Raw genomic sequence first — 13,994 nt, 5'->3', positions numbered from 1 at the left:
CTCTCCTTGAAGGTAGATACTATCTAGTTCATCACTGAACTGTTTTACTTATGCCATGAACCTGACATCATAAATAGCAATAAACGTTAGTTAAATAAATGAATTAATGAATGAATGAACACCATGAATACTGTACTCATTAATTACTATTCCATGACTGGATATAAACACATAGAAAAGAGGAAGAGGCTGTGGAAACCAAATAAAAGGACTAGATTTGTGGTACCTGTGAATGGAATAACAGGCCGGGGATCCAGGGAAACAATAGAGATGATGATGTTGCCCTGCTCTCAAATGGCTCCCTCTCCCCCTCTCCCCCTCCTCCCCTCCTCCCCCCCCTCTCCTGTATGCTTAGTCCTTTGTAGTGTGTGCAAGTCTGGATCAAGCACTTTGCATGCAACACCTCACTTTGCCTTCTCAGCAAAGAGCCATAGAGTTGTTTACAATTCACATTTTCAGTCCTACTGCTTCTTGTATTTTGCCTAAAGGTCAGAGATCAGGAATTTCCTTACCGAAGAAACTTGGCCCGAGTCATCGTGAATGTGGAAGATGCTAATGACCATAGCCCTTACTTCACCAATCCACTGTATGAAGCATCGGTTTTCGAATCAGCAGCTCTGGGATCAGTTGTTCTGCAAGTGACAGCTCTGGACAAAGACAAGGGGGAAAATGCAGAGCTCATATATTCCATTGAAGCAGGTGAGAGCTGCGGAGACCACTGCACAAGGCATGACACCCACCCTACTAGCACATCCCACCCTATAAACTCACCAACCTACTTGTGCAATGATATATAAAGTTCTTAGCGTTTCAATATTGGCAGCAAGGGAAGAGCTTCCTTCCTTGCATTCAATTTTGGAGTTTTCTGAAATGAATAAAAGAAATGTATAATAAATTCAGTGGCCTGAACCCAGAAACCAACAAACTATAGACTGAAACTAAAATAACCAAAGTTAGGTTCACTTACTAGTGGGTGAGTTGCAGACTTCAGGAATCCCATTGTGCCCACCATGGACACAAACACCTTTCCTATGTGAGAGCCGTCTGACCCACAGAGTAGTTGGTAACTACAGGAAATGCACTGCTTGTTTAACCAGACCAATAAATAAACAAGAGCACTGGCGTCAAATCTTAGTGTTTTTCAAAGGATGCTAATATCTGAAGATCAACTTATAGATGGTTTGAAGATGGATAGCTAAAAAACATTTATGACAGAGATGAATCTCCAAGCAAGAAAAGAACCATGAACCTAAAAGAGACGAGTCTCCTTTATTTGGTCTGTGTTCCTTCCTCCGTTTTGTCATTTTTGAATATTCATGCTGCATATTCCCAAAGTGTTCTGTGACACGTCTGTTCTGTGCGATGCCAAATGCACACTCTCTCCATGGCAGCAATGGGAGAGCTTCCTGCCCTTCTCTTAAATGGACAGCACTTGAGTGAGCAGCTGAATTAAAATAGAAATGGTAGGAAACTACTTTAGGAATAGAAGTTTGAGAAAAAGCAATGCCAATCATACATATATATATATGCATATATACGCATATATGTGTGCATATATATCCTATATCAAATGTACAAAAGTCAACTTTTTAGATTAGGTGCCCATATTTTAAATGGGTCAGTGTTAACATTCACATAGAAGAAAAGTGAAAAGGAAAGATGTTGATCACTAATGGCCATGTGCCTAGAGTTTCCCCATCTATTACTGTTGGGTTTCCAAGGATCTAAACTTATTTAGAAACTGTATTTTATACCCTTTGGTTAGCCCATATTATTGGTATCACTACATTGAGTAATTCTTGTCCCTCTAGCTTGCAAATAGTGAATCTTAGAAATGAATATTGACTATCACAGAAGGCGTTACCCAATCTGTCCACCCTCAGCTGCTCTTCCCAAGGTGTCACCTAATCTTATCTTTTCCTTTCCCTGGTTCCTCCCATATACATTATCTCAGGACACTGTAAACATTTGGATGTAAGTATTTATTTCCAACATTCTTATCATTTTATAGACATTTATCTGTATGGCAAGAAGTTTATTATATTGAGAAAATTACTACTTTTATCTCTCTTAGGCTTCAGATAACTTTTAAACCAATATTTAGGTTATCAAAAACAAATTGGTCGCACCCCTCCCAAACAGTGCATCCCTCATGTTTTTACCTCCATGTCTGGAGCATGGAACACAGAGATTTCTCTGACAACTGATTAAAATACCAGATAAAAGCTCTTTCTTAAAACATTTTTTAACATAGAAAGTCTGAATTTCCAGAAGAAAAAAATCCAGGAATGATAGATATATCAAAACCTAGTCTTTGATTCTATGCATAAGAGTCCAGTGAAAATTATAGAGTGCATGAGAAACCTGAAACAGTCAAATTAATCCTTTCTAACACACAGCCCAATCTCCAGGCCTGCAGGCCCCTTCCCAACACACACGCATGTCTTGCACACTGTGCACACACACACACACACACACACACACACACACACACACACACACACAAAACTCCAACCTGTGGCCTGCCTCTCTTTCTCTCTCTCTCTCTCTCTCTCTCTCTCTCTCTCTCTCTCTCTCTCTCTGTCTCTCTCTCTGTCTCTGTCTCTTTCTCTGTCTGTCTCTCTGTGTCTGTCTCTCTGTCTCTGTCTCTCTCTGTCTCTCTGTCTCTCTCCTCTCTGTCTCTCTCTGTCACTCTCTGTCTCTCTCTCTCTCTCTCTCTCTCTCTCACACACACACACACACACACACACACACACATACACACACATACACACACACACACACGTGTCCCTAGCCTGCCTGTCCCTCACACACACAGTCCAACCTGGGGCCTGCCTGTCTGTCAAAAGTGCATAGCTAGACCCCAGGCCTGCAGAGCCCTCACAGAGCAGCTCAGCAAGCTCCTTTCCAGATGAGGGAAACAAAAGCGAGAGAGGGGTGGCTGTATAAAATGCTAGGTTTTATTGAACTTGTCTCACAAAATTCAGATAAGCCAGATTTTATCTTGTTTAGTGGTAGACTATAAACTTCCTTTTACTTGGCCTCTAAAGTCACTACTAACGCTTTTACTTTGGACTGAAGCAAAGCAGAAGGGCAGAGCTTGAATCTTGGAGAATTGAAGTTTGGCATTTGCTGTTAACATTGCTTCTAAAGCAGCAAAATAGAAGATAGCAAGGGTTGAGAATACACTGGATCCTAAGATTCAGTAATGTTTTCAAATCTACCTCTCCTATTGGCCATTCCACAGTAATTATCATGTGGTACAGCTGCAGTAGGAACACAGCTTCAGCCATATTGGTAAAAGTCTGCAGGAGCCACCATATAAGAGTTGAAGGAAAGAATATGCAGGTAGCCAATTCCAAGGGAAGAATCTATATGTCAAAGAGGGAAGGAACAGGAAGGCCCAGCTGGGACCCAACATGGGAGCACAGTACCCTTGAAGGGGATAGCATGTGACTTCAACCAGTGATGGAACAGAGAGCTACAAAGGTCATCTGGAGCCAAAGCATACCTTAGCTTCATTCCTTCTGTGAAACTCTGTTGACCAAGTGTGAGGCAGGACTGATCTAGAAACTGTGAATTAGGACATCAGCATCCATGAATCCTTTGGCCAAAGCTGTGTCCACTTCATCACTTGGAGAGGACCATTGCTCAGGTGACATGGACACTGGGTCCACACTTGCTTAGCCAAGACGTTTGTACTATAATCCCTCTTATTTCCCATACCAGACCTATCGCAGCCACACCTGCGCCTTCATTTCATAGGAGCGGTGCCTTGTGCTCCTAGTTTCAAAGACAACTAAGATGATTGTCACTGTCTACTTCACTGGAAAGCTCTCTAATGAGTAAACACAGTGACTACAGACTGGAGTAACACTCTCACATTCCTATGTCTGTTTGTACATCTGCCTCTGGGCCTGTGTGTGTTCTTACAGCATAGGAAAGGTATTGGACAAAAGGAAAGAATAGAGGGAGGGGAAGTCTGAGGAAATCCTTACAACTTGCAAAGCAAACAATAACTTAGAAGAATTCCCTATCTAAGCAAAGTCGCCCATTGGAGAAAGTCAGTTTTTAGGTGATAAAGTAGCATGGATTCCACACGCAAACCCTACCGATGGAACAGCTTGAAACCAAGTGACTGTGAGGAGGTTCTGAAACTATTCCTACGGTTCTCTCTTTAAACATGAAGACTGAGCTTAATATAGCACTGATATGGGTATGTGCGTGAATGTGAGTGTGTGTGTGTCTGTGTGTGTCTGCGTGTGTATGTGTGCATTGTGTGTATTAATTTTATATTTGTATTTATAACACATATTCACAGAGGCAGATGTATTAGTGATGGTATATGCCAATGCCAGTTATCCCTCTTCTCACGAGTCCAGGAATCCTCACATTCCTGACAGAAGGACTCTCCTGTACCTGCTCAAATGTGTACATAGTGTTGTTGCTGATGATTTTATCCTGGATTAAGAAGTACTGATTTCTTCCTCCCTCTCTCTCTCTCTCTCTCTCTCTCTCTCTCTCTCTCTCTCTCTCTCTTCCTCTCCTGGCTTGACACGATAAAAAAAAAAGAAGAAGTACTGATTTGATATAATTTTTACCACAGAAAGAAATTTCTGGGGTTTTTTTTAATATCAGAAAAATTAGGATGGAATATCAACTGTTTCTTTTTGCTAGTCACAGCGTAGACAAGCACCTTGAGAATAAGATTTAATCTCCATGGGAATAATTTAATGACCCTCCTGTAACTCATTTCCCCTTTGATCTCTGTGCTTTAGGGAACACAGGGAACACATTTAAGATTGAACCAGTCCTGGGCATCATCACCATTTCCAAAGAGCCAGACATGACAGCCATGGGTCAGTTTGTCCTGTCGGTTAAAGTCACAGATCAAGGCTCGCCACCAATGTCTGCCACTGCAATTGTCCGCATCTCCATCAGCATGTCTGATAACTCCCACCCCAAGTTCACTCACAAAGACTACCAAGCTGAAGTAAATGAAAATGTGGATATTGGAACGTCTGTCATCCTGATCTCAGCCATCAGCCAGTCAACCCTAATCTATGAAGTCAAAGATGGAAACATCAATGGAGTCTTTACCATAAATCCATATTCTGGAGTCATCACCACTAGGAGAGCTCTGGATTATGAACATACCTCTTCCTATCAACTCATCATTCAGGCCACTAACATGGCAGGCATGGCTTCCAATGCCACCGTCAGTGTGCAGGTTGTGGATGAAAATGACAACCCCCCTGTGTTTCTCTTCTCTCAATACTCAGGTAGCCTGAGTGAGGCTGCCCCCATCAACAGCATTGTCAGGAGCTTAGACAACAGCCCACTCGTGATCCGAGCCACCGACGCTGACAGTAACCAAAACGCACTCCTGGTGTATCAGATCGTGGAGTCCACAGCCAAGAAGTTCTTCACAGTGGACTCCAGCACAGGAGCCATTAGAACAATCGCCAACCTGGACCATGAAGTCATCGCACACTTCCACTTCCATGTGCACGTGAGAGACAGCGGGAACCCACAGCTAACTGCAGAGAGTCCGGTTGAGGTCAACATTGAGGTGACAGATGTGAATGATAATCCACCCGTGTTCACTCAGGCTGTGTTTGAAACTGTCTTACTTCTCCCCACCTACATTGGTGTGGAGGTTCTAAAGGTGAGCGCCACTGACCCTGACTCTGAGGTACCCCCTGAACTGACATACAGTCTCATGGAAGGGAGTGTGGATCATTTTCTAATGGACCCAAATACTGGAGTGCTTACCATAAAAGATAATAATCTCTCCAAAGATCACTACATGCTAATAGTCAGAGTATCTGACGGGAAGTTCTACAGTACTGCCATGGTCACCATCATGGTTAAAGAAGCCATGGACAGTGGCCTCCACTTCACACAAAGCTTTTATTCCACCTCCATCTCAGAGAACAGCACAAACATAACCAAAGTTGCTATTGTCAATGCAGTTGGAAACCGCCTTAATGAGCCCTTAAAGTACAGCATCTTAAACCCAGGAAATAAATTCAAGATAAAATCTACCTCAGGAGTCATTCAGACCACAGGAGTCCCCTTTGACCGTGAAGAACAGGAGTTGTATGAGTTGGTGGTGGAAGCCAGTCGTGAGCTAGACCACTTGCGTGTGGCGAGGGTGGTAGTCAGGGTTAACATTGAAGATGTAAATGACAACTCTCCTGTCTTTGTGGGTCTCCCTTACTATGCTGCTGTGCAAGTTGATGCTGAACCAGGGACTCTGATATACCGGGTAACAGCCATCGACAAAGATAAAGGTGCCAATGGAGAAGTGACCTACGTCTTGCAGGATGACTATGGTCACTTTGAAATTAACCCTAATTCAGGGAATGTGATTTTAAAAGAAGCATTCAACTCAGATCTCTCCAACATTGACTATGGAGTCACCATTCTTGCCAAGGATGGTGGCACTCCTTCTCTGTCCACGTTTGTGGAACTTCCCATCACCATTGTTAACAAAGCGATGCCTGTGTTTGATAAGCCTTTTTATACAGCATCAATCAATGAAGATATCTCAATAAACACTCCCATCCTCAGCATCAATGCCACCAGCCCAGAAGGCCAGGGCATCATATACCTCATCATCGATGGAGATCCCTTCCAACAGTTTAACATTGACTTTGACACTGGGGTTCTAAAAGTCATTAGTCCTTTGGATTATGAAGTCATGTCAGTTTACAAGTTGACAGTGAGAGCTAGTGATGCTCTTACTGGTGCCAGGGCTGAAGTCACTGTGGACCTGCTAGTGGATGATGTCAATGATAACCCTCCTGTTTTTGATCAGCCCACTTACAACACAACACTATCTGAATCGTCTCTTATTGGAACACCTGTTCTGCAACTTGTGTCAACTGACGCAGACTCGGGAAACAACAACCTGGTCCATTACCAGATTGTCCAGGATACTTACAATAGCACAGACTACTTTCACATAGATAGTTCAAGTGGCTTAATTCTGACAGCGAGGATGCTAGACCACGAATTGGTGCAACACTGCACCTTGAAAGTCATAGCAACTGATAATGGTTTTCCATCCCTGAGCAGTGAAGTCCTGGTTCATATCTACATTTCTGATGTCAATGACAACCCTCCAGTTTTTAATCAGCTCATTTATGAATCTTATGTGAGTGAATTAGCCCCCCGGGGTCATTTTGTAACCTGTGTGCAAGCCTCAGATGCAGACAGCTCTGACTTTGACCGGTTGGAATACAGCATTTTATCTGGGAATGATCGAACCAGCTTTCTGATGGACAGCAAGAGTGGAGTTCTCACACTGTCTAGCCACCGGAAGCAGCGTATGGAGCCTCTGTATAGTCTCAATGTGTCTGTGTCTGATGGACTGTTTACCAGCACTGCCCAGGTTCACATCAGGGTTCTTGGGGCTAATTTGTACAGCCCTGCCTTTTCACAAAGCACATACGTAGCTGAGGTAAGAGAGAATGCAGCCTCTGGGACAAAGGTCATTCATGTCCGAGCCACAGATGGGGATCCAGGAACATATGGACAGGTCAGCTATTCCATCATCAATGACTTTGCCAAGGATCGGTTCCTCATAGACAGCAATGGACAGATCATCACAACAGAAAGACTAGACCGTGAAAACCCTCTGGAAGGAGATATTAGTATTTATCTGAGGGCCCTGGATGGTGGTGGGAGAACTACGTTCTGCACCGTGCGGGTGATTGTGGTGGATGAGAATGACAATGCCCCTCAGTTCATGACAGTGGAATATAGGGCCAGCGTCAGGGCTGACGTAGGAAGGGGCCACTTGGTCACACAAGTTCAAGCTTTGGATCCAGATGATGGAGCAAATTCTAGGATTACATATTCCCTCTATAGTGAGGCCTCAGTGTCAGTGGCTGACCTCTTGGAAATTGATCCTGATAATGGCTGGATGGTGACCAAAGGCAATTTTAACCAACTAAGAAACACGGTGCTGTCCTTCTTTGTGAAGGCAGTAGATGGCGGCATTCCAGTCAGACACTCCCTCATTCCCGTCTATATCCATGTCCTGCCCCCTGAAACGTTTCTGCCTTCATTCACCCAGTCACAGTACTCCTTTACCATTGCAGAAGATACATCCATTGGAAGCACAATAGACACCTTGAGGATTCTACCCAATCAAAGTGTCCGGTTCAGCACGGTTAATGGAGAACGGCCAGAGAATAACAAAGAGAATGTCTTCATCATAGAACAAGAGACAGGTGCTATCAAGCTTGACAAACGCCTTGATCATGAAGTCAGCCCAGCTTTCCACTTTAAAGTAGCAGCTACTATACCCTTGGACAAAGTGGATATTGTTTTCACTGTGGATGTAGATGTCAAGGTGTTAGATCTGAATGACAACAAACCAGTCTTTGAAACAGCGAGCTATGAAACAATCATAATGGAGGGGATGCCTGTCGGCACCAAGCTTGCCCAGGTGAGAGCCATAGACATGGACTGGGGAGCCAATGGGCAGGTCACTTACTCCCTACACTCGGATTCCCATCTTGAAAAGGTAATGGAGGCATTCAATATAGACAGCAACACAGGATGGATCAGTACACTGAAGGACCTGGACCATGAGACAGATCCCACCTTCTCCTTCTTCGTGGTAGCTTCCGACCTCGGAGAGGCTTTCTCTCTTTCTTCCATGGCTCTGGTCTCGGTCAAGGTGACAGATATAAATGACAATGCACCAGTCTTTGCTCATGAGGTGTACCGAGGAAACGTGAAGGAGAGTGACCCGCCGGGGGAGGTGGTAGCTGTTCTCAGCACCTTGGACAAAGACACCTCCAACATAAACCGCCAAGTGAGCTACCACATTACAGGTAAGTGCCGTCACCCAGGTTCCCTATGTGCTCTTCTTTCTGAAGATAGGTGGTGATAACAATGACAGGGGCCTGAGAGGAGGACATAAGTCGTGGGACTCTGGTCTGATTGCCTGGGGAGTTCACTTGGCTGATGTCTACACCACTTTTACCCTAGCTGGTGCCTACCTTAATATCACCTCCTGCAGTTTTGAAAAACAAACACTGAGCAAACTATTTTAATTGAAGAAATTAAAATAACAGCTCTTTTTAGTGGAAACTAAATCCCTTGTGAGCTCTTAATAATGCTGAAGAACAATAGAATGTCCCTCATTAAGCTGCGTGTGTAGCTTTCTCCTGGTTATAAGAATGTGTTGTCACACACATGCAAATTAGAAATCTCGGTTTGACCTTTTGCTGAGAATTCTAAATTTATAACAGAGGATAGAAGTATATGTCTTCTGACAGCCCTATTTCCTTGGAACCTCTGTCTGTCTTCGCCAATAGTAAGTAGCTGTTCACCAGAAAAAGCTGAGATAGACAAATAAGGTCACTAAGCATGCACAAAAATGTCACCACGGCTCTGTTAGACTGTGAGGTTCACATCGGAGTGAAAAGTCTTCCGCTGCTCAGGAGCGGCTTTCTGGGGTGACCCACTTTCAGCGATGAAGAAGGAAGGGTTGGCAATCTAGAAAAGTCCCTCCTCTAAACCACTTGGGTCCTGTGAGATAATACCTTGATTTTGAGACTTTCCGAGCCACAGCATAAGCCACATGCCAAAAGATTTTAAATAATCTATCAATAGTTGCAGTCAGGTGGCTTTCCCCTTAGAAAAACCACATTATTCAGAGTGAAAAATGAATTAATTAGGATGCCCTTAGGACACAGATTCTGCTTAAGTATGTTAGTGGGAAGTTAATTAATCACTGCAGAATAAGATCTGTATTGGAGCAAACACCAAAAGCTTGAGATTGCCATACTTCCCTGAGATTCTTCTTTGTGTCTTTCAAGGTGCTACCCCTTTGATGACATTTCTCACTTTATATATCTTGTGCTTTCTCTAAAACCTGTCATCTTACTCAATAAAAATGTGGATTTCTGCAGTTAAAACATAGAGCATCTAGGTAAGGAGAGACAAAAAAAAGAATAAAAAAAAAAGAATTTGATTTATTTGTATTTAGTTTTTTGGGGGAAGACACCCTGAGGGACCCTTTGTACTTGGAAGAACAGTTAAACACTCAGACTTAATTATTTTTATATGGTCTCTGAAGTATCAGCAGATGACATAAAGGGCCATCCCATCAGCTTCACCAGAGCAATGAGTGCAGTGTCGCTGAAACTCCTCTTACTATTAGCAGAGTCAACCACCAACTGATTTTAATTAGATTTAAGCTTTGCTCTTGATGTAGCACAAGTTAGCTGTGCTGCCTCAGACTAACAAAGGAACATTAATCATTTTATGTAACAAAGGAATGGTGTGGGCTCGCCCGCACTGAAAGCATTTAATAGAGAGGTTAAATTCACGTGAGCTGAAATCATATTCAACTAAAGCACAATTGAATTCTAGCCAAAGGTGGCAGAAAGTGATATTACAGGGAGGACCCTGAGCCTCCCAGGACAAGGTTTCTCAGTCACTACCAACACCAGCTGGGGACGGACAGGTAAGTCTCTTATGGTAGGTAGGCTGATCTTTATATATTGTAGTTTATTTCACCGCCATGCCTGGCCCCTCAACCACTAGATTCTAGTAGCATATAGATCTGCAACAGTCCTGATGATTGTAATAGCATATAGACCCACCACAGTCCAGTGACAACCAAAAATGTCTACATAAACTAGCAAAACCCTCTGAAAGGGGGAGCATCATTGCCCTGGAGAAACAATGTGCCATCTTGTATATGACTTGGGTCCATTTGTCCTGTGGTCTCTTCACGGTGAAAAGTTATAAAGGAGAACCAAGGTTCCCTAGAACCAGGGTAATACTCAGAATTCTAGGTCCCTGTGCTTGCTTTTTTTTTGTTTGTTTGTTTTTAAAGATTGGTTGCAACGTGAACCAGTTCCATTCTTACAGTGAAATAAAACTTTGAAACATATATTTTCCTTATATTTTTGTTTATTGTGTTCGAAGATAATTTTGGGTACATTCATTTGTTTAGTTCTTCATGCACTATGTGGCCCAGTCTAGTTTTGAACTCATGACCTCCTGTCCCCGTCTCAAAGTATTGGCATTAGAGGAGTGCACCACTATACCAAACATCACATGAACATGATAAACAGTTTATTTGAGGAAAAGGGAAATCCATGAATCGTGCAGCTGCAGACTGTTCAGAGCCTCACTGAAGAAACAAGAAAGACAGAGGCTTCCAGGAAGCTCACCAAAAATGTATTCCACATTGGCTAATGTGGAATAATAAGTTTCAGGTCCCTCCAGCTGAAGTTAGTTGTTGGATGTTTTTGGTAGTTGTGTTTTAGCATTTACATAAGGTGCGGGTTTGAACTCCGCTTAGAGGAATCCAAAGCAATTGGCTCTCTCAGTGTCATAGACTCTTACACCGTTGTGTCACCTATTGTCAATCCTCCCCTTTATAACTTGCGCTTTAGTGACTAAGCAGGGAGATTTTTGTGGTCGTGGCTGCTTCTGAGGCCCTGCTGTCTAGGAAAATGACCTACAGCAGAGGATAAGTAGTCCTAAATGCCAGACAAAGGGCCACCATCCTCTTGCATCTGACTACTGCCTATGGTCTTTGGCCAACCATTTCTGGGTGTCAGAACTGACATGATTTCCCTCTTCCTACCTTATGTCAAGCTGAAGTGAAAAAAGAAATGTTTGGGCCATTGTGGCCCATCTCGTCTTCTTTCCATACATTTCCATCAGCCACTCTCTTCAGTTTGACTTAATTACATCAACTGTGTATCTTTGAGCTTCTTGTTAAATGAACCCTTGTTAAGACTATTTAATACCATTGGTTTGTCCTCCGTGGTGCAAACTTTTCTCCCCAAAACTCCAGTCCTCATCAGAAAGTCCCCAGCAGTATGATAAAGTGTTCATTAAAAGATTCCTTAACAGAACTAGCTGTCTTGTCTTGATTGCATAATCAACTCAGCAGCTAATGAAATTGTCTTGGTGACAGGACTACAGTGTATTACAGCCTCTCTTGAGGCTGAGTGGAAAGACAATTGCATCATCCCAGGAACCAATTGATGGTTCACAGTTTGAATCTGATTATCTTTTAGGGAAACTAAACAAAAGATCATCCCAGCTGCTCTCTGTGGATTTTCTTCTCTTGGAACGTTATTCTTTTACTTTCCACACAAGATGAGCGTCAATAGCTTGCATTTTTTACAGGAGGAATTAAGGGAGTCTTTGCCCTTTCAGCATCATAAGGATACAGCGTGAGGGGTACTTGAATGTCCCCATATGGACTCCCATGTGGGTGTCCTACTGTGAGTCCTCAGAAGCTCTGTTTCCACCACAGGAGGGAACCCCCGAGGACGGTTTGCCCTGGGCATGGTGCAGAGTGAGTGGAAGGTCTATGTGAAGAGGCCTCTGGATCGAGAGGAACAAGACATTTACTTCCTCAATATCACTGCCTCTGATGGACTCTTTGTCACACAGGCCATGGTAGAAGTGACTGTCAGTGACGTAAATGACAACAGCCCAGTGTGTGATCAGGTGAGCTTTGGGGATGAAACTGCTTTTTTAAAACCCTAAAATTAAATTCAAACCCACTGCACATTTTTTCTTAAATCCAGGCTAATATCAGCTCTTGTTTTCAACTGAATACAAAAAATGAAAGAAGTAGAGTCTGGGAAAAAATGTCCCAAATGTCCCAAAACCTATATACCAGGAAAGAACATGTGCCCGGTTCCTATGACTCTCTTCCAATTAAACAGAATTGGTGAGCCTTAAAGTTAACCTTTAAGTAGTCCATAAAGGATCTCACACCATCTCCGTAAATAACTGGATAAGAGAGGTGAGCCCCACACTGTGAGTTGCCTGTTTGTAGACAACATAGCTGTCAGTGGCAGCACTGAGGCTGAGAGGGGCCTCCAGATCCCCATCAAAATGGTCTTTCCATTACTGTAGAAACACATAATGTTGACACAAGAACTAGATAGCACTTTTTTCTCACCAAAAAATAATTGTTAATCTGTATTTTATAGCCTGTCGACTGAGGGACAATATTTGTGTTTGGTAGCTTAGCAAAGTGATGTATGTAGATTTAATCTCTTATGCTAAAGCCAGATATTAACCATGACTCCTTAAAGAGGTGAAAACAATCCCAGGGGCCCATTTGGTGTCAACACAGAAATAGACACAGTCAGTGTGGGAAGAGCATTGAGCCTCGCAATGCAGCACTGTTACTGGCTTTCTACACCACTCTCTTCTTACCAGTCATATGCACATTTCATACAGTAAGTGCTCAATAAATACTTTTAGCTGAATGTGCACAGACAAGGTAAGGCAATGAATATGCTAAAACTTATAACACACTACGATATGATCTGAGGCGGGGGGGGAGCTGCAAAAGCTAAACCACGTGAATGAATCTTAAAGAAATCTGCTTTAATAGTATCTATAAACCTATACCACACAGAGTAATGATCTACCCTGGTGTGAGGCTATCCATGGGGCTATCGGACCACGGGCAGTAATGACTGACTTGCTCTTGCTGACTTCTGGCCAGGTTGCATACTCAGCATCACTTCCTGAAGACGTTCCGTCAAATAAAATCATCCTGAAGGTCAGTGCCAAGGATGCGGACATTGGATCCAATGGAGATATACGATACTCACTCTATGGTTCTGGAAACAGTGACTTTTTTCTAGATCCAGAAAGTGGTAAGGTGAAATTTGTTCTTTGTGGAAATGCCATTATTAATCCATGTCAGAGTTTATTTTCTCGTGTGGTCTCATCATGAATAGACAGTTACTTAGCTAGAGCCTTGACAGGAGGCTCTGATGTGCTACATGTTAAGAAATAAGCACTTCACAGTATACAGATGCGAGCACTCCAGGTCACAAAAACTTGATTTGGGTTAGGGTTGGGACTTTCTTTTCCCCCTCTTCCCCCTTTTTTCTTCCTTCCTTCCATCTATCTCCCCATCTTTACTGGCATTAAATGACCACACATGTCTCTGTGAGTTAAGGCCAGGCTCACAA

The 13,994-nt window shown here is 43.1% G+C and overlaps 1 protein-coding gene across 4 annotated transcripts in view; it reads left to right on the top strand.

Moving 5' to 3' along the window:
• Window positions 1–13,994, top strand: part of Fat3 (FAT atypical cadherin 3) — a 456,579-nt gene that overhangs the window by 373,651 nt on the left and 68,934 nt on the right. For all 4 annotated transcript variants that reach the window (XM_032911177.1, XM_032911175.1, XM_032911176.1 and 1 more), the window contains 4 exons: window positions 489–699; window positions 4,779–8,852; window positions 12,308–12,504; window positions 13,520–13,673. In XM_032911177.1, coding sequence (XP_032767068.1) covers window positions 489–699; window positions 4,779–8,852; window positions 12,308–12,504; window positions 13,520–13,673 — 4,636 coding nt within the window. The remainder of the gene's footprint in view (window positions 1–488; window positions 700–4,778; window positions 8,853–12,307; window positions 12,505–13,519; window positions 13,674–13,994) is intronic.

This window comes from Rattus rattus, chromosome 8 (assembly GCF_011064425.1).
Source record: "Rattus rattus isolate New Zealand chromosome 8, Rrattus_CSIRO_v1, whole genome shotgun sequence".
In the NCBI taxonomy this organism is placed as follows: Eukaryota; Metazoa; Chordata; class Mammalia; order Rodentia; family Muridae; genus Rattus; species Rattus rattus.
Note: the sequence above shows the minus strand (reverse complement) of the source record. Positions and strands in the feature narration are given on the sequence as shown.